This window comes from Engystomops pustulosus, chromosome 11 (genome assembly GCF_040894005.1).
Source record: "Engystomops pustulosus chromosome 11, aEngPut4.maternal, whole genome shotgun sequence".
NCBI classification, from domain to species: Eukaryota; Metazoa; Chordata; class Amphibia; order Anura; family Leptodactylidae; genus Engystomops; species Engystomops pustulosus.
The window spans coordinates 73,600,295-73,625,578 of record NC_092421.1 but is presented as its reverse complement, the minus strand read 5'-3'; the positions used below and the strand labels follow the sequence as shown (position 1 = coordinate 73,625,578).

The 25,284-nt window shown below is 47.8% G+C and overlaps 1 protein-coding gene across 2 annotated transcripts in view; it reads left to right on the top strand.

The window, feature by feature from the left end:
• GFRA1 (GDNF family receptor alpha 1) overlaps nt 1-24,990 on the top strand; it is a 150,090-nt gene extending 125,100 nt beyond the window's left edge. For both annotated transcript variants that reach the window (XM_072130847.1, XM_072130846.1), the window contains exons 4-9: nt 9,926-10,262; nt 18,824-18,933; nt 20,152-20,286; nt 21,049-21,236; nt 23,691-23,744; nt 24,671-24,990. In XM_072130847.1, the coding sequence (XP_071986948.1) occupies nt 9,926-10,262; nt 18,824-18,933; nt 20,152-20,286; nt 21,049-21,236; nt 23,691-23,744; nt 24,671-24,820 (974 nt within the window). In that variant the 3' untranslated portion in view covers nt 24,821-24,990. The remainder of the gene's footprint in view (nt 1-9,925; nt 10,263-18,823; nt 18,934-20,151; nt 20,287-21,048; nt 21,237-23,690; nt 23,745-24,670) is intronic.
• The last annotated feature ends 294 nt before the right edge of the window (nt 24,991-25,284 follow it).

Genomic DNA, 25,284 nt, shown 5'->3' with positions numbered 1-25,284 from the left:
ATCACTGAGAATACAGCCTATCCATCACTAGAGAGCAGCGGTGCCATCACTGAGATTCAGCCTATCCATCACTAGAGAGCAGCGGTGCCATATTGCTTAGTCCAGGAGGTTAGTGTCCAGGTTTCTTCCTGCTCTAGTTGGCGCCTGAGTATCCTGTATGGTGGGGACAGGCTCATACAGAGGTAATTACTGGCTGTTTCCATTCAGGGGGTCGATACTATGTGAGTGCGGCCCCTGATGACTCCATATACAGATAATGTGACGAGCGGCGCTCAGGTTGTAACGAGGCTCCGGCAGCTCCAATCAATACAAAATGTTTTTAATAAAACATCTATAGCAGCAGCCGATGGCCTGTAAGTGTCTGTGCGGGAGGCGCGGCCACGCCGGCTTCACTTGTGGTTGGGAGGTTTCTAATATTTAAGTGAAGTTAAATTTACTAAAGGGAAATGAAATGAATTATTCCGGCTTTTAATATTCTGGAGACCTTGTGGGCCGCTGCCTCTTAAAGCCGCAGCGCTGCAGATGTTCTCACCCTGCTCCACGGGGCAGAACATCGCAAGGAAAACCGCAACAATGTAACGGGCAAAATGCTGCTGTCGTCATGACAAACAGAAGACAAAAATATAGGAAAAGAGCCATTTCTGTCCGGCCATGTCCTGCCTTACCAACCTGCTGCTATTTAACCCTTTCTGGGACACATCCAAGCTTCTCGGCTGAACCTTTGTCTTCCTGTAGTCTGAAGGTTCAGTATTAGAGGATTGGGCCCTGATCAGCACCGCTCCGGGATAATATTGCCACAGTGTTTTTTCTAATTACTCATCACAACTTCTAATGACAAGGGGTTACTCAGCTTCCAGGAGAGGATTCCCGCCGTCCTGCTCTATTGGTGCCACATAACAAAAGTGACAGTGGGTGCGGAGCACGCTGGAGTCGATGGGTGAGGGCAATTTATACTGGCACAAGCGACAAAGTCCATGAAAGCACAAGTCTAATGAGGGGAAGATTAGTAATATACAAAGTGATCCTGTAGCAGTGACAACATAGCATTGCTATAACAGTGACATCCACATCACGTGGCACCACAGCACAGCTATAACCGTGACATCCACATCACGTGGCACCATAGCACAGCTATAACCGTGACATCCACATCACGTGGCACCATAGCACAGCTATAACCGTGACATCCACATCACGTGGCACCATAGCACAGCTATAACCGTGACATCCACATCACGTGGCACCATAGCACAGCTATAACCGTGACATCCACATCACGTGGCACCATAGCACAGCTATAACCGTGACATCCACATCACGTGGCACCATAGCACAGCTATAACCGTGACATCCACATCATGTGGCACCATAGCACAGCTATAACCGTGACATCCACATCATGTGGCACCATAGCACAGCTATAACCGTGACATCCACATCATGTGGCACCATAGCACAGCTATAACCGTGACATCCACATCATGTGGCACCATAGCACAGCTTTAACCGTGACATCCACATCATGTGGCACCATAGCACAGCTATAACCGTGACATCCACATCATGTGGCACCATAGCACAGCTATAACCGTGACATCCACATCATGTGGCACCATAGCACAGCTATAACCGTGACATCCACATCATGTGGCACCATAGCACAGCTATAACCGTGACATCCACATCATGTGGCACCATAGCACAGCTATAACCGTGACATCCACATCATGTGGCACCATAGCACAGCTATAACCGTGAAATCCACATCATGTGGCACCATAGCACAGCTATAACCGTGAAATCCACATCATGTGGCACCATAGCACAGCTATAACTGTAACATCCACACTTCGTGGCACCATAACACCATTATAACAGTGACATTTACATGGCACAATATACCCGCTATAAACATCTACTGATCCGCCATAGCTGTGACATCCCACATTATGTGGGACCATAGAACTGCTATACCATTGTTGTGTACAGGTCCCCCATGATAGCCAGAGTGCTCCCATATTGGTGACATGTAACACAGTGGCCATACATGAAGAAGGGGCTTGTAATGTACATGGTCCTGGTCATGGTGTATATGGGTAACTATGTACTGCACTGTGAAATATGTTGGTGCCATATACAGCTCTGCAGCACATTGCATTCCCCAGCAGTCCTGCAGCACATTGCGTTCCCCAGCAGTCCTGCAGCACATTGCTTTCCATTGCTCTCGGGTTATTTCTTGCTCTGCTCTGTCCAGTACAAACAATCTGCGGAGAGCGGTCCGTGCGCTGACGTGTCGTCCTTCAGCGGCAGCAGAACGTTGCGGTGACCATCAGTCACTGTTGCAGACGTGTGAGCGCCGGGCCCAGGCAGTCAATTATAGGGCGCAGCGTTTATGGCTACATTATTACGTCCCACTATTAGGTTTTCAGCACCGGTGTTCCATCTGATGGATCCGCGCCTCTGCCGTGATGGATCACTTTGTTCTTCACATGTCAGAAACCCACAAGCTGCAAACATGATAAATCTCCAAGCGCCATGATCTGCTCCGGATCCTTTCTATGGGGCGACACTTTTTATGTCATTGCCACCGTCCGTAGATCTCCGGCCGGAATAGATTCTACACCACATCTGAGAATGTGAAAAGATAGTTTGGAGCCTATAATGGGGACACCAGAGAACCATGGCAGTCTGCTAAGACAGTTCCAGGCTGGGGCATGTGGTGGTGACTCGGCGTGTCGTGTGTGCACATGTGGTGACTCGGCGTGTCGTGTGTGCACGTGGTGACTCGGCGTGTCACGTGTACTTGTGGTGGATGTGGTGCGTCACGTGTGCTTGCTGCGTGGTGACACAGTTTGTACGTGTAGTGATGCTGCAGACGCTCCACTGCTGTACAATGGTGTGAGAGAACAAGCGCAGTCTTACAAGGAATAATGTTGTTCTCTTCTCCACAATTGATTATTAGGGCTGAGGGGCTTGTACTTTCTTCCATGACTCTTCTGGGTCTTGGCCAGAGTCCACGCTTCCATAAATCATGTTGTGCTTCTCCCCGTTGCCTCTGACTATTGATTTATGCAGCAGAGGCTGGGAATACACGGTATATATGCAGTGTATGACGCGGGGGATGTATATATGTATGTGCTGTATGACACGGGATGCATGTATGTAGTGTGTGATATGGGGATGTGTGTATGTATGTATGTATGTATGTATGTGGTGTGTGACACGGGGATGTGTGTATGTGCTGTATGACACGGGATGCATGTATGTAGTGTGTGATATGGGGATGTGTGTATGTATGTATGTATGTATGTATGTGGTGTGTGACACGGGGATGTGTGTATGTGCTGTATGACACAGGGAATGTATGTAGTGTGTGATATGGGGATGTGTGTATGTAGTGTGTGATATGGGGATGTGTGTATGTAGTGTGTGATATGGGGATGTATGTATGTATGTATGTGGTGTGTGATATGGGGATGTATGTATGTATTTGGTTTGTGATATGGGGATGTATGTATGGTAGCACTGTGTTCCTCTCCAACTTGTGACACAAGGAGCAATCACTGATGAGATCTAATGAGTTGAGAATGGAGATTGGACTTCCACAACACAATCATGTGACCCTCCAAGGTTGGGACGAGACCCGGATGAGATACAGAGGATACATGTGGATCAGAGAACTAGAACATATGACATTGGTTTAGCATGGAGCCGCTATCCAGCAGCTGCTGCGCCCCATGTATCCGCTGGCGCCCCCCTCAGGTTCTCCAGAGTGTCATCATGACCTCTGCCTCTTCACCGCCCGTTATATGAACTCCAGTGATTAATGACTTCTCTATTCGCTTTATTAAACTTTTGTCACCGCAGTGTGGGCGCAGTCTCTGCCAAAAGTAATAAAGCAGATTTCAGATGGAAACCACACGATGAAGACGATTCAGCTACAAACCCACAGCAGACAGACGGCGGCGCAGAAGCTGCGTATTAACCCCCGCCGCACCCAGACAAGGGCAGTGCATTACCAGCGTCAGCCTGGGTACCCGCGTCTACTTCATAATACATGAGGTCTCTATTGTTGTAATTGATCCGTGAGAGATTTATACCTCGTAATTGTCATCAGGTGGGAGACACGCTGGAGGGGGCCACATCCTGTAGACACAACCATTAAAGCCGCCATCGCTGCCAAAACATAAATGAGCTGGGAACGCCGCCACGCCGTTTAGTGCGCCCGTCCTATCAAAGTGATGGATCGTCCTTGGTATCGGCCCAAACACGAAGCTTCTGCTCTCCCCACCCTGTTAACCAGAGAGCTCCTGGAGAGAGACAACGCACACCCAGCATCACTGCCAATATTCCCAGCTGTCACTCATCAGAGTCACATACTGATTGATCACATGTCACAAGACCCGCAGGCTGCACCCAGACAGGGACCGTGCATTCCCCAGAGCAGTGTCTGTATTCACTAACTGCTCCCATAGCGGATGATGGGGGTTATAATACTGATACCAGAGGCTCAGCTTCAGTCAGGGAAAAGAAGGATGAGATAAAGGGAAAGGGAAGGAGAACATACAGGGAAATGGGAAGGAGAAGATACAGGGAAATGGGGGATAAGATACAGGGAAAGGGAAGGATGAGATACACGGAAATGGAGGAAAAAAGATACAGGGATGTGAGGGATGAGATACAGGGACGTGGCGGATGAGATACAGGGAAATGGGGGATTAGATACAGGGAAATGGGGGATAAGATACAGGGAACTGGGGCATAAGATACAGGGAAAGGGAAGGATGATATACAGGAGAAGGATATACAGGAGAAGGATGAGATACAGGGAAAGGGAAGGATGAGATACAGGAGAAGGATGAGATACAGGGAAAGGGAAGGATGAGATACAGGAGAAGGATGAGATACAGGGAAAGGGAAGGATGATATACAGGAGAAGGATGAGACTCAGGAAAAGGAGCAATAACATGTGAAAAGGAGGGATAAAAGAGGGAAAGGAGGAATGAGATACAGAATGTCTGCAGGGGTCGGAGACTGGATCAATTTTGGTGTCCGTGTTCACACCAGGCAATTGAATTGTGGTTGGACACTGTCATTGTGTTTGCTAAACATGTGATCACAGGGGAAGCCTTTGGATTGTGCATTAAAACACATTTTTCTGTTTTCTAATCATATGTGAGAAGGATCTGCCCCCTTATAGGAAGGGTCTGACTGAGCCCCCAGCCCTGGATACACAGCTGGAGACCCCCAGGTGATGGCTGACAGCGCTGTACCTGCACGCTCTCCTGTGTATAGGGGCACAGGGGGCCCGCAGCCGGTAGAGGTTAATTGGAAATGTAATGATTGTACCTGCTCAATTACCCGCAGCGTAGAGCGAACTCTTCAGCCTGACTCGAGGCGACGGGAACGCCACAAGATTAACACAAAGCTGTCAGCGTACATTAGTGCAAGCGTCGCCCTGTCATCTCTCATTACAGCCCCCATATACAGAATACAATGTACTCCCACCAGCCAACAGAAGCCCTCTGCACCTGAAGGGATGCAAGACTGAGGGTCTGTTACAGTGTATCACCATGGTGCCTGTAGGATGCACTACAATAAGTGCGATTAAGCTACAATAACTGGATTTGACCTTGATCACTTTTTTCAGTCTCTTTTTCTAAACAACGGCTGCTCTAATTCACTGACAGCAAGCAGAGATGGTGTAAGAACGTGCACCAGAAATCCTGAATCTGGTGCCCCCCGCACAATACACTGCACATAGAACAGACTGCACTGTTTTTGATAAATGTGGAAATTGTGATCTGACTATGGGGTTATCATTGCTGGTGTAAAAAAAAGTCTCAAAGTAGCTGTATTGAGTTTTTATAGGAATTTAAAAAAAAAAAAATCCCAGACAGAAGAAAGACCATAAGAACATTTATTAAAAGGGCCAAAGCATCTTAATTAAACTGATTGGCAGCGAAGCTCCAAAGACAGACATAGAACTGTCCCAAGGGGCCTAGTGATAGATACATAAAGACACATTTATCTTCTATTCCAGATGTCCCACATTTTGCAAATGACATTAATTTTTTTTCAAACTGTCTAAAATCTGTGACATTTTGTTGTGCAAAAAACTCCAGACGAAACCATACGCAAGAAAAACTTAGAAAATGGAAAGAAGTCGCTTGAGACAGAAGTCATATGTGACATTTTTGAGACAATTGAGAATAATAAATTACCAAAGTAGCAGACGGAAAAAAGACAAAAACTAGCCAAAACAAAGATACATTTTAAAGAGATAAGATAAATGACCCCCATAATCTTTATCTGCCTGCATCTAAAGTTCTGTAGTAGGATTGGAAGATGAAAATCTGATCTTTACAATGTCACCAGAATAAGAGTTGTACAGTTACATAGTGATGTCTGCAATGACAATCTCCCTCTAGAATCAAAGAGTGACTCATCCATAAACCCTAATAAACATATGGCTGTTAGAGATAAGATTTCACATTAAAGAGGGAATTCTAGAAAGGACATTTCTTGTAGATGTGTGTATGAAGGCTCGGCCCTGTGGATGTGTGTGTATGAAGGCTCGGCCCTGTAGATGTGTGTGTATGAAGGCTCGGCCCTGTAGATGTGTGTGTATGAAGGCTCGGCCCTGTAGATGTGTGTGTATGAAGGCTCGGCCCTGTGGATGTGTGTGTATGAAGGCTCGGCCCTGTAGATGTGTGTGTATGAAGGCTCGGCCCTGTAGATGTGTGTATTTGAAGGATTTCCCCTATAGATGTGTGTGTTCCAGGTTTCGCCCCTGTAGATGTGTGTGTATGAAGGCTCGCCCCTGTAGATGTGTGTGTATGAACGCTCGCCCCTGTAGATGTGTGTGTATGAAGGCTCGCCCCTGTAGATGTGTGTGTATGAACGCTCGCCCCTGTAGATGTGTGTGTATGAACGCTCGGCCCTGTAGATGTGTGTGTATGAAGGCTCGACCCTGTAGATGTGTGTGTATGAAGGCTCGACCCTGTAGATGTGTGTGTATGAACGCTCGGCCCTGTAGATGTGTGTGTATGAACGCGCGGCCCTGTAGATGTGTGTGTATGAACGCTCGGCCCTGTAGATGTGTGTGTATGAAGGCTCGACCCTGTAGATGTGTGTGTATGAAGGCTCGACCCTGTAGATGTGTGTGTATGAACGCTCGGCCCTGTAGATGTGTGTGTATGAACGCGCGGCCCTGTAGATGTGTGTGTATGAAGGCTCGACCCTGTAGATGTGTGTGTATGAAGGCTCGCCCCTGTAGATGTGTGTGTATGAACGCTCGGCCCTGTAGATGTGTGTGTATGAACGCTCGGCCCTGTAGATGTGTGTGTATGAAGGCTCGCCCCTGTAGATGTGTGTGTATGAACGCTCGCCCCTGTAGATGTGTGTGTATGAACGCTCGCCCCTGTAGATGTGTGTGTATGAAGGCTCGCCCCTGTAGATGTGTGTGTATGAACGCTCGGCCCTGTAGATGTGTGTGTATGAAGGCTCGACCCTGTAGATGTGTGTGTATGAAGGCTCGCCCCTGTAGATGTGTGTGTATGAACGCTCGGCCCTGTAGATGTGTGTGTATGAACGCGCGGCCCTGTAGATGTGTGTGTATGAAGGCTCGCCCCTGTAGATGTGTGTGTATGAACGCTCGGCCCTGTAGATGTGTGTGTATGAACGCTCGGCCCTGTAGATGTGTGTGTATGAAGGCTCGCCCCTGTAGATGTGTGTGTATGAACGCTCGGCCCTGTAGATGTGTGTGTATGAACGCGCGGCCCTGTAGATGTGTGTGTATGAAGGCTCGACCCTGTAGATGTGTGTGTATGAAGGCTCGCCCCTGTAGATGTGTGTGTATGAACGCTCGGCCCTGTAGATGTGTGTGTATGAACGCTCGGCCCTGTAGATGTGTGTGTATGAAGGCTCGGCCCTGTAGATGTGTGTGTATGAACGCTCGGCCCTGTAGATGTGTGTGTATGAAGGCTCGGCCCTGTAGATGTGTGTGTATGAAGGCTCGACCCTGTAGATGTGTGTGTATGAACGCTCGGCCCTGTAGATGTGTGTGTATGAACGCTCGGCCCTGTAGATGTGTGTGTATGAACGCGCGGCCCTGTAGATGTGTGTGTATGAAGGCATCTGGCGGAGAATTCCCATTATATTATATCCTGCATCACCTTCACACCATGTCCCGCAGAGCAGAGTCTTGGATACATTATCAGCCCAGACTTCATTTATCAGGTGTCACATTTCGGGGAAGAGCATTACCATGTCAGCGCCTGATAGATGATGACTGCGGCCTGAGCTCTCAGTGTCAGGGGAAGAGGCAGGAATCCATGATGGATGAACTTCTCCTCCTGTCCCTGATAGACTCTGCTCTGATGGCACAGTTCATACTCCCTGCCCTGTAGAGGGCTGGCACACATGCCGGGTATGTTCTACCTCCTAACCCTCATACCTCTCCGTACCTCATACCAGGCCTGTAATTCATACCTCTCCTTACACCGATTTGTAAAGCTGTGTGCAGCGCTGTGCAATCTGTAGGCGATATACAAAGGAATTATTATTACATCATACCTGCCCAACCTCCTACCTCTGCTTACTTTATATCTATAATTACCTTACTTTCTATACCTCACCGTAACATATACCTTACCTCATACTGCTCCTTAAATCGAAACAACACTGGTTGTAATATCCAGTAATTAATCCAATTATCTTCTAATCTGATCACCCAGCGCACATCCTGCACATAGCGCGATCATTGCAGGGGTCTCTAGATATGGGTGAGGGGGATTAACTCTCATACTCTAAAGTGACTTCCTTGGCTACCAGGACTCCAGGAGGAGTGAGAAGGGGTGGATAGAGATGGATTGTCATTGGAGTTTCTGCTCTGGGTCTCCTGATTCTGCCTCTTCAGGGCACCCTGGAGGGAAGCTAATATCCAAATTTCTCCATCATCTATCTATTGTATTGGTGAACTCCGGACACCAACACGATTAAAACCTGTGATATAGCAGGAATCAATAAGTTACTGCTTAAATTGTCATGTTGGCACTTTGCGACATAAAAGTAGGTTTTGGTTTAGCTTGGGCACTCTGTCTCCAAAAGGTTCGCCATCACTGCCCTACTGCATCAAGTTCCAGGTTTTGTTCTTTTATCAATGATTTTATGTAATGGGTCTAAGCAGTGCCCCAACAACAGTGACCTCCACATCTCCCCATAACACTGACCTCCACAGTGTCCCCATAACACCGACCTCCACATCTCCCCATAACACCGACCTCCACATCTCCCCATAACACCGACCTCCACATCTCCCCATAACACTGACCTCCACATCTCCCCATAACACTGACCTCCACATCTCCCCATAACACCGACCTCCACATCTCCCCATAACACCGACCTCCACATCTCCCCATAACACTGACCTCCACATCTCCCCATAACACCGACCTCCACATCTCCCCATAACACCGACCTCCACATCTCCCCATAACACCGACCTCCACATCTCCCCATAACACTGACCTCCACATCTCCCCATAACACCGACCTCCACATCTCCCCATAACACCGACCTCCACATCTCCCCATAACACTGACCTCCACATCTCCCCATAACACTGACCTCCACATCTCCCCATAACACTGACCTCCACAACCCTAATAACAATGACCTCCACATCTCCCCATAACAGTGACCTTTACGACCCCCAATAATACTGTCATTCACAGCCCCCATAACAGTGACCTCCACAGCCTTTATAACATTGACCTCCAAAGCCCCTCCCCCATAACATTGATCTCCACAGCCCCCCCGTAACAGTGACAACCAACAGTCACCTATGCCCCTGTGATGAGGTCAGTTGGGGCCAGCGGTTCTGCTGTTGTGTAATCCCTTCCTGTTTTGTCTCTCCAGAGCCATTCATCACTAAGGGAAACGACTGCCTGGACGCGGCTAAGGCCTGTAACCTGGACGACACGTGTAAGAAGCATCGCTCCGCCTACATAACGCCGTGCACCAACAGCATATCCAATGAGATCTGCAACCGCCGCAAGTGCCACAAAGCCCTGCGCCAGTTCTTCGACAAGGTCCCCGCTAAGCACAGCTACGGCATGCTGTTCTGCTCCTGCAAGGACACGGCCTGCTCAGAGCGGAGGCGCCAGACTATCGTACCAGCCTGCTCCTATGAGGAGAAGGAGAAGCAGAACTGCCTGAACCTACAGGAGGCCTGCAAGACCAACTACATCTGCAGGTATGGCCCCAGGCAGAAGGGGGCACAATGGATCCAGCTCTGTGCTGATATTGTGTTACAGTGTGTCAGTGCAGGTAACTTCAGTCTGTAACATTTCCTCTTCCTACACTGTGCCCTCCACCTCCACTGAACCCCATTGTGTTCTCCTCCTCCGCAGACCCCCCACCGTGTCCTCAGCCTCCGCACTGTGTACTCAGCGTCTGCATAACCCACAGTGTGCCCTCTTCCTCCGCAGAACCGGCTCCGTGCCCTCCTCTTCCACAGAACCCGCACCGTGCCTTCCTCCTCCTCTGCAGACCCCACACTTTTCTTTCCTCCTCCGCAGAACCCCGACCGTGCCCTCAGCCTCGGCAGACACCACACTATGTCCTCAGCCCCAACAGACCCCACACCCTTTCCTACTCCTCCGCAGACCCCGCTCTGTGCAATCCTCTTCCGAAGATCCCACATTGTGTCCTCCTCCACTCACCTAGCACCGTGGCCTAAGCAGACCCCACACCGTTTCCCCCACCTCGGCAGAACCCACAAAGTGCCCTCCACCTCGGCAGACCCCACACCTCTACATCTACAGGAAGCTCCTTCTGCCTGGTGAAGCGTCACTGATGTGAACATGTATCTGTCCATCAGATTAGTTGTGTTACTAGTCGCTGCCATTTTTTATTTATATAGTAATTTATCAAACATTTCTGGTGTTGGGCCCCCACTGTGTATAGATTTCCTCCAGAGGGAGTGTACCCTGTTATACAGACACAGTATGAGGGACAGAACCCCGTTAGAAGAACATGGTATGGGGGACTGTACCCCATTATAAATACAAGGTATGAGAGACTGTACCCCATTATAGGGACAAGGTATGAGGGACTGTACCCCATTATAGGGACAAGGTATGAGGGACTGTACCCCGTTATAGGGACAAGGTATGAGGGACTGTACCCCGTTATAGGGACAAGGTATGAGGGACTGTACCCCATTATAGGGACAAGGTATGAGGGACTGTACCCCGTTATAGGGACAAGGTATGAGGGACTGTACCCCGTTATAGGGACAAGGTATGAGGGACTGTACCCCGTTATAAGCACACGGTATGAGGGACTGTACCCCGTTATAAGGACACAGTATAAGGGTCTGAACTCCACTAAAAGGACAAGGTATGAGGGACTGTACCCCATTATAAGGACAGGGTATGAGGGACTGTACCCCATTATAAGGACAGGGTATGAGGGACTGTACCCTGTTATAAGGACAGGGTATGAGGGACTGTACCCTGTTATAAGGACAGGGTATGAGGGACTGTACCCCGTTATAAGGACAAGGTATGAGGGACTGTACCCTGTTATAAGGACAAGGTATGAGGGACTGTACCCCATTATAAGGACAGGGTATGAGGGACTGTACCCCGTTATAAGGACAAGGTATGAGGGACTGTACCCTGTTATAAGGACAAGGTATGAGGGACTGTACCCCGTTATAAGGACAAGGTATGAGGGACTGTACCCTGTTATAAGGACAAGGTATGAGGGACTGTACCCTGTTATGAGGACAAGGTATGAGGGACTGTACCCCATTATGAGGACAAGGTATGAGGGACTGTACCCCGTTATGAGGACAAGGTATGAGGGACTGTACCCCATTATGAGGACAAGGTATGAGGGACTGTACCCTGTTATAAGGACAAGGTATGAGGGACTGTACCCTGTTATAAGGACAAGGTATGAGGGACTGTACCCTGTTATAAGGACAAGGTATGAGGGACTGTACCCTGTTATAAGGACAGGGTATGAGCGTGGCCAGGGTCTAGTTGTGCTTATCCTAATGAGTGCAGGGACAGTGTCAGCAGCTAATAGTCACTGAGTCTGTGACAATGAAAACCAGAGCCGGAACAGCGGAGCCATTAATCCCATTATCTCCTGATTCATGGAGGAAGGAAGCGCCCGCTAATGAGGGCACAGGCTGAGGGCAAGGAGCCGCCACACTGAGCACTGTGATACACCTGCTGAGATACCACAATGCTGAGCACTGTGATACACCTGCTGAGATACCACAATGCGGAGCACTGCGATACACCTGCTGAGACACTGCAATGCTGAGCACTGTGATACACCTGCTGAGATACCACAATGCGGAGCACTGCGATACACCTGCTGAGACACTGCAATGCTGAGCACTGTGATACACCTGCTGAGATACCACAATGCTGAGCACTGCGATACACCTACTGAGATACCGCAATGCTGAGCACTGTGATACACCTGCTGAGATACCACCACGCTGAGCACTGCGATACACTTGCTGAGACACTGCAATGCTGAGCACTGCGATACACCTGCTGAGATACCACCACGCTGAGCACTGCGATACACCTGCTGAGACACTGCAATGCTGAGCACTGCGATACACCTGCTGAGTTACCGCAATGCTGAGCACTGCGATACACCTGCTGAGACACTGCAATGCTGAGCACTGTGATACACCTGCTGAGATACCGCAATGCTGAGCACTACGATACACCTACTGAGATACCGCAATGCTGAGCACTGTGATACACCTGCTGAGATACCACCACGCTGAGCACTGCGATACACCTGCTGAGACACTGCAATGCTGAGCACTGCGATACACCTGCTGAGATACCACCACGCTGAGCACTGCGATACACCTGCTGAGACACTGCAATGCTGAGCACTGCGATACACCTGCTGAGATACCGCAATGCTGAGCACTGCGATACACCTGCTGAGACACTGCAATGCTGAGCACTGTGATACACCTGCTGAGATACCGCAATGCTGAGCACTACGATACACCTACTGAGATACCGCAATGCGGAGCACTGTGATACACCTGCTGAGATACCACAATGCTGAGCACTGCGATACGCCTGCTGAGATACCGCAATGCTGAGCACTGTGATACACCTACTGAGATACCGCAATGCTGAGCACTGCGATACACCTGCTGAGACACTGCAATGCTGAGCACTGCGATACACCTGCTGAGACACTGCAATGCTGAGCACTGCGATACACCTGCTGAGACACTGCAATGCTGAGCACTGCGATACACCTGCTGAGACACTGCAATGCTGAGCACTGCGATACACCTGCTGAGACACTGCAATGCTGAGCACTGCGATACACCTGCTGAGACACTGCAATGCTGAGCACTGCGATACACCTGCTGAGACACTGCAATGCTGAGCACTGCGATACACCTGCTGAGATACCGCAATGCTGAGCACTACGATACACCTGCTGAGACACTGCAATGCTGAGCACTGCGATACACCTGCGGAGATACCGCACTGCGATACACCTGCTGAGACACTGCAATGCTGAGCACTGCGATATACCTGCTGAGATACCATAATGCTGAGCACTGCGATACACCTGCTCAGATACCACAATGCTTAGCACTGTGATACACCTGCTGAGATACTGCAATGCTGAGCACTACGATACACCTACTGAGATACCGCAATGCGGAGCACTGTGATACACCTGCTGAGATACCACAATGCTGAGCACTGCGATACACCTGCTGAGATACCGCAATGCTGAGCACTGTGATACACCTACTGAGATACCGCAATGCTGATCACTGCGATACACCTGCTGAGATACCGCAATGCTGAGCACTGCGATACACCTGCTCAGATACCATAATGCTGAGCACTGCGATACACCTGCTCAGATACCATAATGCTGAGCACTGCGATACACCTGCTCAGATACCACAATGCTTAGCACTGTGATACACCTGCTGAGATACCACAATGCTGAGCACTGCGATACACCTACTGAGATACCGCAATGCTGAGCACTGTGATACACCTGCTGAGATACCACCACGCTGAGCACTGCGATACACCTGCTGAGACACTGCAATGCTGAGCACTGCGATACACCTGCTGAGCCACCGCAATGCTGAGCACTGCGATACACCTGCGGAGATACCGCAATGCTGAGCACTGCGATACACCTGCTGAGCCACCGCAATGCTGAGCACTGCGATACACCTGCGGAGATACCGCACTGCGATACACCTGCTGAGACACTGCAATGCTGAGCACTGCGATATACCTGCTGAGATACCATAATGCTGAGCACTGCGATACACCTGCTCAGATACCACAATGCTTAGCACTGTGATACACCTGCTGAGATACTGCAATGCTGAGCACTGCGATACACCTGCTGAGATTACGCAATGCTGAGCACTGTGATACACCTGCTGAGACACCGCAATGCTGATCACTGCGATACACCTGCTGAGATACCACAATGCTTTGTATTGTGATATACCTACTGAGCACTTTGATACACCTGCTGAGATACCGCAATGCTAAGCACTGGAATACACCTCGTGAGATACCGCCACACTGGGATACACCTGTTAAAATACCAGCACACTAAGTACTGGGATACACCTGCTAAGATAGTGCCACGCCGAGTACTAGGATACACCTCCTGAGATACCGCAGTGCTGAGCTCTGTAATACACCTGATGAGATACCACTATAGTAAGCTCTGGGATACACCTGCTCAGATACCACTATGCTAAGCTCTGGGATACACTGGCTGAGATACTGCTATGCTAAGCTTAAGGATACACTTGCTGAGATACCACTATGTCGTGTACTGGCATACACCTGCTGGGATACCGCCATGCTGAGCATTGTAATACACCTACTAAGATACTGCCACGCTGAGAACTTGGATATACCTGCTGAGATACCTGTACACTGGATACTGGGATACACCTGTTGATCTCCTGGAAGATCAGGAGATATAATAGAAGGGGCCTGGGTTCTGGTGGTTGGATACATGGAAGCATCAGACACGATCTACAGGTGATAATGGAGAATGTAGGGAAAGGATTTGACCACAAGGTTGATGTTGTTGAGTCTCATCTCCCCGCTATGTAACTGGTTATTTACACATTGATATTACCGTCATTATATACAGCGCCTGGGGCGGAGCGCCCCCTTAAATCACAGGGAGGCAGAAGATGGTGACATGTGTCAGGAAGCTCCACACATGGACATGGTGGGGGAGGGGTAATGGATGGTACTTACCCGAGCAGCGGGTTCACATAGAGGAGAGATACATTCCTTCCGTGCAGGATTATCATTATCTGCGCTTCCATCTCCGTCTCCGCTGAGACCTGACACATTGTCACAAAGTGATTTATCTCAAAGCCGACAAATTATTGCCGGGAAGTTTGTATTTTATTCCAAACAATTCTGATAAAACGACGCAAAAGCTTAAATCAATTACAGGACGATGATAGGTATGAAATAGACGGGACTGCAACACTGACCAGAAATGTACAATACACACAATAGTGTCCTGTATGTAACGGGGACGGTGCGAGGTATGAGCGAGACGGGGCCGCAACCCTGACCAGAAATCTGATAATGCACACAATAGACTGTAAGCTCTTGTGATCGGACCCTCACTCTTCGTTCCATATGACTATTTGTATTCTGTAATGTCTTATTATATTTGTATATGTCTCCTATCATTTGTAAAGCGCTACGGAATATGAGGGCGCTATATCAGTAAAGCTTATTATTAATAGAGAATGCCTATTTCATATCTATCATCTAGTAATCTACATTTCTCACAGTATAGATATATCTATATGTAATGCAGAACATTCTGAATGTGTAGAACGAGGTATTGAGCAGAGGGCCAGCTGTATGCAGGGCTGATGTGGAACCTTTTCCCCCTTCTCATTAGTCACCCCCTGCAGTGAGGGAAGTGTCACAGGGTTCTCCTGCACATACGTGAGGCCTCTGTACCCCCCTCATTAGTCACCCCATCCAGTGAGGGTAGGGTAACCTCATAGATGCGGCTCTCCTAGGCAGACATGGAGCCTCTGCACCCCTTCACAACCTCAAATGATGGATGGGTCACCTCGTTGATGTGGCACTTCTGGGCAGACATTAGAACGAGGTATTGAGCAGAGAAGTCATAGATCCTCTCTGACTGCGGCATTATCCGCCATGTATCCGATCCATCGCGCTGTATCCATTCTGAGCACATGGCGAGGATCCAGGAGCCAGATCTCGGTGTGACCCTCAGCCCCTGACACGGGGCCAGCTCCAGTGGGGAGGAAATACACAGCCTCCTCCTCCAGCCTGAGCTGTGGCTCCTTGACAAAAGCAAATGAAGTCTTCTCCTTCCCAGCAGATGGTGAACGCTTTATCAAAAGTTACATTACAGAATTGGATTGTGGACACCATGCCAGCGAGGCAAGGACAAGCGAGACATCAGGAGGCGGCCAGCATTCCTATACATCCAGATGAGAGACCGCTAATTAATCCTCTGCTGAGATACGATGTATCTGACTGCTGCACTGCTCTATTAAAGGGACAGAACTATCATATAGAGCCAGGATACGATGGGGGTCCCTGCAGACATCTCCCAAAGATATTCAGAGTGCACCCCAGGATCTCCTATCATAGTCTATAGAGACAGGTTCAGTCACTTTGTCACAGTAGGGCCAGCTGTATGCAGGGCTGATGTGGAACCTTTTCCCCCTTCTCATTAGTCACCCCCTGCAGTGAGGGAAGTGTCACCTCATGGACAGGGTTCTCCTGCACATACGTGAGGCCTCTGTACCCCCCTCATTATTCACCCCATCCAGTGAGGGTAGGGTAACCTCATGGATGCGGCTCTCCTAGACAGACATGGAGCCTCTGCACCCCTTCACAACCTCAAATGATGGATGGGTCACCTCGTTGATGTGGCACTTCTGGGCAGACATTGGAACTCTGCACCCCCTCATTAGTTGCCCCCTGCAATGAGGAAAGAGTCTCCTTATGGTCAGAGCTCTCCTGGGCAGACGTGAGGTCTCTTTTTAGTTGCCCTCTGTAGTAAGGGAATGGTCACCTCTTGGACAGGGCACTCCTGGACAGACATGAGGTGTCTGCACCCCCTCATTAGTAACCCTCTGCAGTGAGGGAAGGGTCACCTCATGGACGGGGCACTTCTAGGCAGACGTGGAGCCTCCACACCCTCTCATTATTCACCCCCAGCAGTGAGGGAAGGGTCTCTCTTGGGCAGACATAAGGCCTCTGCACTCTCTTATTATTTACCCCTGGAGCGAGGGAAGGGTCATCTAAAGGACGGGCACTCCTGGGCAGATGTTGTGTCCTTGCAGCTGACCTGTCCTATGCCCCCCGGGGTATGGGGTGGATTTTGGCAGATCTGCGGATGTGTAATGGCCCCGGAGATCAGTCTGGTAATCTGCAGCTTTGATCATTAATGCCTTTTCATGTGTTCAGTGATCAATGCCGGGATAGAAGCGCCGCAGCCCCCACCCCATTAATGGACATGAAAGCTTTTACATCCACTTACAACCATTTATTCTTTATGTGAAGAAACTTCTCACTCCGGTGTGTTCCCCCTCCTCAAACCCAGATATTTCAGGACCATTACTCATCTATTAGCCCAGATTTAACCCCTCAGCAGCTTCGGTATCTACATCGCCCCCTCCGTAACTCCTACTGGCAAAGAGTAAGGGAATACATATGGGTTTATGTATGCAACAGCTAATCTGGAGAAACATTGCTGGTGTTTACCTTTCAGCCCTTTATCATTATAGACAAATTGTAGGGGCTCAGTCTCAGGGTCACATCCACTTAGGTGTCACACCCAACTCGCCAACAGAAACAAAGCAAAACCCCGCATGGGGCTTATCCTCACTAGTAAGAACGCCTTACTATTAGTTGACCTGTAGACAGTCTCTCCCTGAGCTGTGGCCTCTTGTCTGGCCTGTCAGTCGACGAAGGGTGGCCATGTTTTGGTAGGTTAGCAGTTGTCCCGTACTGCTCCCCTGTACAGATTGGATTGTGACCTCCTCACCCTGCTGTGCACGGTGTCACAACTTTATCACTGGGCTGTCTGCTGCTTTTCCTGGTGCAGTTTGTTCACTAATGTTCTCTAAAAAAACCCTGAGGTCTTCATAGAACATCTGTAGTTATACTGAGAAGACATGTCACCCAGGCAACTGGCCACCAGGTTTTATTTATGAAGGGTAGGCTGCGAATGATCTATGAAGGGGGCTGTGATCTATAATGAAGGGGGGCAGTGCTCTTTTATGGGGGTAGGGGTTGTGATCTATGTAGCTATTCTGAGGTATCTTCTTGGGGGTCTTCAGCCACTGACTTTTGGGTGGGTGCTTCCTTATGGTGGGCTTATTTCCTGGCACTCCTCAGAATGACTGATAATAAATTCCGCTCCATTTCCTTTCATGATGAGGAATCTCATTAGAATTCAGACAAAGTATTTGTGCATAAATGTAATTACTTCACAAGAAAATTGGAACAAATCTAACTCGTGTTCTATGTCCTCCATATCAGGATCCAGATATTGAATTAAAGTCGGGTAAGAATGGACAGAATACAAAATAATGTCTTGGTCTTGTATACCTGGGGGTGGAGGCTGATTATTACAGGTCTCATCCTATGGTCCTGCATCTGACAGAGATTATCTGATATTCCATCACGTGTTACATTCTATCAGTATGACGTGTGTTTTTTTTTTTTATTGCAGATCCCGCCTCGCCCATTTTCTCACAGATTGTCAGCCAGATCCACGATCAACTAGTGGATGCCTGAAGGAGAACTATGCTGAATGCCTGCTGGCCTACTCCGGCCTCATCGGTAGGAGTCCTTGTTATATGGAGTCTCACCCCACAATGATAGAGACTGAATGGGGCAGATTTAGCAAGTGTCTGAAAGTCAGATTATTTCTAGTTCCCCATGGCAACCAATCACAGCTCAGCTTTCATTATACCAGTGCTCATGAATATTTTAAAGGGGAGCTGTGATTGGTTGCCATGGGCAACTAGAAATATTCTGACTTTCAGACACTTGATAAATCTGCCCCAATGTGTCTATTGGGCCCTCCACACCTTTACCATGCAGGACAATGCAGCTGGTACATGTGCTCTTCTACCAGGGTATTAGCACATATGAGGCATCAGTCACATATAATGCAGCAGTCACTGGCTCCTGACCTGATGAGGTCATGTCTGGTGCACTAGGAGCCTCCTCCAGTGCACTGAGCATTCCCACCGATGCACCCCTCTGCTGCGCTGAGCATTCCCATGGTGCACTGAGAGCCTCCTTTAGAATGCTGGGCGCTTCCTCCGGTATGTTGGGAGCCTCCTCTGGTGCACCGGGTGCTTCCTCCAATGTGCTAGGCGCTTTCATCTGGTATACTGGGAGCTTCCTCCAATTTGCTGGTAACCTCCTTTAGTGCGCTGAGCACTTCCCCTGGCATTCTGCGTACTTCCTCTGTTGTGCTGGGAGTCTGCTCTGGTGAGCTGGGCGCTTATTCCTGTGTGCTGGGAGTCTCCTCTGGTGAGCTGGGCGTTTATTCCTGTGTGCTGGGAGTCTCCTCTGGTCACCTATTTCCAAGCTGCAACATCCTGTATGTTAGGCTACATTCACATCTTGCAGGTTTATCCTTCCGGACCTGTAATGGTTGTTGTTATGCTGTGAGCACCAGGGGCTCTTCCTTGTTTGGCTGCATGGTTTATGCCACATTCACACGGCCTCTATTGATGCTGCGAGTTATTGCTCTGCCTCCTTCTCCTGTATTTCATGAAATGACCATGGCGAAACAGGGAGAAGTGTCCACTAGGCAACCTCCTGCTGGCATCTCCTCTCTTCTGTGTTTGCCTAGAAAGTCATAAAGAAACTATACATATAAGCCCTGCACCATATCTGGGTAACGTTCTGCAGCATGGGATTGCAGCCCCCAGTGCACCCAGCAAGACTCATCTTTTGTCAGTTTGCCCCTATAATGCGCAAGTCTTCCCCGGTAATCCCCAAGGCTCCTTGGATTATGTTAATTTCCTGTTTCTGTGGTTACAGGCACCGGTATCACCCCAAATTACATAGAGTCAAGCAGCCTCAGCGTGTCCCCCTGGTGCGACTGCAGCAACAGCGGAAACTACATTGACGACTGCCTGAAATTCCTCAACTTCTTCAAGGATAACATCTGCCTGAGTGAGTATCTGCGCTACCCGCAGCCGCCGGACTAATTAATAGCTAATAATACCCCGAGCCCTGGAGCGCGGCTGTGGGCGCTCATTACTCTGCTGCTCCTTTACATTTAAGGAGACATTTTACCTAATGGAAATCAATTCAACCTCCGAGAGAGAACAATCGCTCTAAAACGCTCCACAAACCCTCCGCCACACAATCACATTCTAGGTTTTCTTGCAGGGACCATAAATGCTGCAGTTTCATTTTATATAATGATCTATATAATGGCATAGTAGATGCGTATAATGACAGAACTAAGGAGGGTGCCGCCAGCTTCAGGCACAGGCTGGACTGGGCAACCATTGGGCTGGGATCCGGCATCACCGTATACTGGGCACTGGAAATGAGGTGAGAAGTGATTGTATATGAGCCAATCATTGGCACCTGACAGAGTAACCACAGATCAGGGGACTAAGAAAACAGACAGCAATCCACCGCTATACCACGCTACCGTATAATAAAGGTTAGAGGTTAGTACTCGCAGCTGATGGTCCAGATGCACAAACCCGAAGGCAAATTATATAGTCGAGGGAATCGCAGCACTCGAAGGCGTGAAAATAATCTTGTAGTCTTTATTCACCCGATGTTACAAGCATCAAATCGATTCGTCAAGAATCTTTATCAAGCATAAAAAAAAGATGCTTGATGATCAGGGGAAACATTTGGGAGACTTTTTATTTATTTTAGGAAGGTTTTTACTATTTCAGTTTTTTCTCTATTTAGGAAATGCAATCCAGGCATTTGGGAATGGAACTGATGTGAAGCTGCAGCCAGACCCTGCTGTCCACACCACCACCTCCTCCATATTATCAAAGTCCAGAACCAAGGAGTCTGCCTTCTCCGACAACATTCACTTCACCAATGAAATCCCCACACACAACGGCCTGCCCGCATGCGCCAACCTCATACAGGTAAGCAGAATAGTGAGTGCAGCTCTGGGGGATAATACAGGATGTAACTCAGGATCAGTAATGTCATGTATGTACACAGTGACTGCACCAGCAGCAGAATAGTGAGTGCAGCTCTGCAGTATAATACAGGATGTGACTCAGGATCAGTACAGGATAAGTAATGTCATGTATGTACACAGTGACTACACCAGCAGCAGAATAGTGAGTGCAGCTCTGGGGTATAATACAGGATGTAACTCAGGATCAGTACAGGATAAGTAATGTCATGTATGTACACAGCGACTGCACTACCAGCAGAATAGTGAGTGCAGCTCTGGGGTATAATAGAGGATATAACTCAGGATCAGTACAGGATCAGTAATGTCATGTATGTATACAGTGACTGCACCAGCAGCAGAATAGTGAGTGCAGCTCTGGGGTATAATACAGGATGTAACTCAGGATCAGTACAGGATAAGTAATGTCATGTATGTACACAGTGACTGCACCAGCAGCAGAATAGTGAGTGCAGCTCTGGGGTATAATACAGGATGTAACTCAGGATCAGTACAGGATAAGTAATGTCATGTATGTACACAGTGACTGCACCAGCAGAAGAATAGTGAGTGCAGCTCTGGGGTATAATACAGGATGTAACTCAGGATCAGTACAGGATAAGTAATGTCATGTATGTACACAGTGACTGCACCAGCAGAATAGTGAGTGCAGCTCTGGGGTATAATACAGGATGTAACTCAGGATCAGTACAGGATAAGTAATGTCATGTATGTACACAGTGACTGCACCAGCAGCAGAATAGTGAGTGCAGCTCTGGAGTATAATACAGGATGTAACTCAGGATCAGTACAGGATAAGTAATGTCATGTATGTACACAGTGACTGCACCAGCAGCAGAATAGTGAGTGCAGCTCTGGGGTATAATACAGGATGTAACTCAGGATCAGTACAGGATAAGTAATGTCATGTATGTACACAGTGCCTGCACTAGCAGCAGAATAGTGAGTGCAGCTCTGGGGTGTTGTATAGGATGCATGGACTGAACTTTTACCCCTTTGCGAACCAGAACGTACTATTACACACACTGAACTCTCTCCATACACAGCGGGAGAGAGCTATATACACCAATAGCGGCAGTTAACCTGTTAAGTGGCGCAATCAAACCCAGACACGTCACCTAACATCGCTGCAAATGGATGCCGCCATTTTGAATGGTGGAACGTTGGCCCCCCCCAGACGCGCCCCCCCCCCCCCCAATGATTTAAAAAAAACTGAATATTTTAAAACATTTTAATAGTTAAAAAAAAAAAAAATTAAAAAAAGTGTACATCACCCCCCTTTCACTAGAACACATATAAAAAAAACCAATAAAAATCCTGAACATGATAGGTATCACCACGTCCCAAAATCCCTGTTCTATCAAAATATAAAAAGATTATTCCCGGTCCGGGAACAATGTAATGGAAAACAGCGCCAAAGTGTCTGAATCACTACTTTTTAGACGATTTTTCCATCTATGAATATTTGAATAAAAAATTATGAAGATGTCATTTAGGTCCCAAATTAAAATAAATTAAAATGCCAGCATGTATCCCAAACAATGACACCTTGCACAGGTCCGTTCACCAAAGTGTGAAAAAGTTATTTGGCAAAATGGCAAACTTTTTTTTTTTTGTACAAAAGATTAAAAATTTTTAAATCTACTTAAACCTATATAAATTTGATATTCCTGTGATTGTATCAACCCAAAGAATAAAAAGGATGCGTCATTTAGAGAGCTACAGAAAACACTACAAATGTGTTTTTTTGTCAATTTCATTGCACTTGGAATTTTTTTCCAGCTTTCCAGTACATTGCACGGGTTATTAAATGGCGCAACTAAAAAGTACAATTTGTCCCGCAGATAACAAGTCCTCACACTCACGGCTAAAACGTAAAAAAAAAAAAAAAAAAAAGAAGTCCTCCCTTTTTGGAATGAGGGGAGTAAAAAACAGAAACACCAAAGGGCCGAATCCTGTAAGGGTCCTGTAAGGGTTAAGAAGACAATGCTGACTTTGTTACGTGTAGACGTCGGCTTCATCAGATCACCAGGAATTATTCGAAGAATGTTTGAAAAAGGCAGCGCCACGTCGATCACAATTCGTATACAAGTTGGTGGTAATAATGAGCTGCCAGGAGTTGGTTGTAGCTAATTAATAGCCGCGATGATGATGATGACGACGACGCAGCGGCTGTCGATCTCATTAATTCCCCAACTAAAATCCCATAAGTGAGTGAAGCTTTGTGCGTCTCCTAAGTAACGGGTCATAAAAACGCGATTTATCCGCTGTGAGCAACTGGTGTCGACGTGTGCCTGCCGCTAATCAAAGCCCTCAAACACCTCAATTAGTGAAGGTTTTTACATTTTTTTGTATTTTGTTTTTTTTTTAATCTTTTTTTTTTCCTCTTTTTTTTCAGGCGCAGAAGCTAAAATCAAACAATTCGGTCGACTCTCAATTGTGCCTGGCGGAGGTAAGAGCGCTCGCGCCTCAAGTGTCTCCTCATACACATTATATAAGTGACGGGTCTTCATCATCACATATCCGTGTGCTATGGCGCGGACTTATGCAGCAGAGCTGAGCTGTGGAGAGCCGTCAGGACAGGAGAGAGATTTGTGGAGCACATTGGGGCACATTTACTTACAAGGTCACTCGAGCTCACTAAAAGTGCAATGTCCATGTATAATGCGCAATCACAAAGATTGTGCACCTGAAATCATGAATGTGTCGCTTCCCTGCACTGCCCCAACAGAGTTCACCATCTTTTTTTTGTGGTGCATCTTTAGCATAGAGCGTGCAACACAATTTGAAAGTTAATTTGGTGCTTGGTCAGAATCCTGCGGACTGTCTGACTGCACGCCCCCTAGTTTGTGCCGCATGGAAGCCAAACGAAGCTGTGCCACAAAAGGGTCGCGTGCGACACAATAGCAGCGCACACACTTCTTAAATACCGGTGCAACCCCCGAAAATAGTGCACAGTCCAAAAAAAATGCGTGTGTAACCCTTAGTAAATGAGCCCCATTGTCTACACTGATACATTATAACAGAGGGTTATTTATCATTGGTTTTGTGTGGCTTTTTTGGCGTGAAAAAAAATATCAGGACTATTTCAACCTCTTCATTACTCTGGCGTTAACATAGAACTACTGCTAGTATGACGCTGTGCAAAGCCAGGGTCATAAGTCCCATTTATTAAATTGCCAAAGCTACTATTATGAATCTTATGGGCAGTGGAGCTCTAAAGGCAAACATAGAACTGTCCCCAGGAAGCTAATGGTAAATAACCCCCATAGTCCTAGATGAGAGAGCGCAGGACTTCTCATGATACAAGAACCTTTATTTATTCTAATGTTGTTCTGGACCTTGAAGTTCTGATGCACTTGTCCTTGTTTCTTGCAGCAGTCGCTGAGTAAAGACAACATAGTGGAGCGATCCTCCAGCGGTCACATGTCCGCGGCGCCTGATCCCTGGTCCAGTCTGTGCACAGTCCTCCTCCTGCTGAGCACGACGCACTCCCTGCTCCTCTCCTCCTCCCTCCTGACGTTATAGCTGCTCCGCTCCTCATGGACCTCTTCAAATCTCTATATAAATCTATATTACATATGAAGAATATTATCCACTTTCCTACCTTCTCGTTCTCATCTGAATTTGCCGCTCCAGAACAAGATTGAATGACGCAGATAAAAAAAAAAAAAAAACGCTTTTTGTTGTGTCCTCGGTGGGAGGGGCTTTGATTCCGGCTGCGTTGCGATCTCATAACCCACCTTGGGGCACGTCTTGTGTTTGTAAATTTGGTTGTCGATAAAGTTTTTTTTTTTTTTGTTACTATTCCTTTATATTTTTTAATTTTATTCTGTGAATATTTATAGCATTTTTTTTTTTAATTTTCTTTTTGTTCTCTGAAGTCATTTTCTGCCGAGGCCAAATGTAAATACCTTGTGGTCCAGGGACGTGGGCGCCAGGGCTCTCCCCTCTGCATCTTTCTCACGTGCGTCCACTATTCCCATAGATAA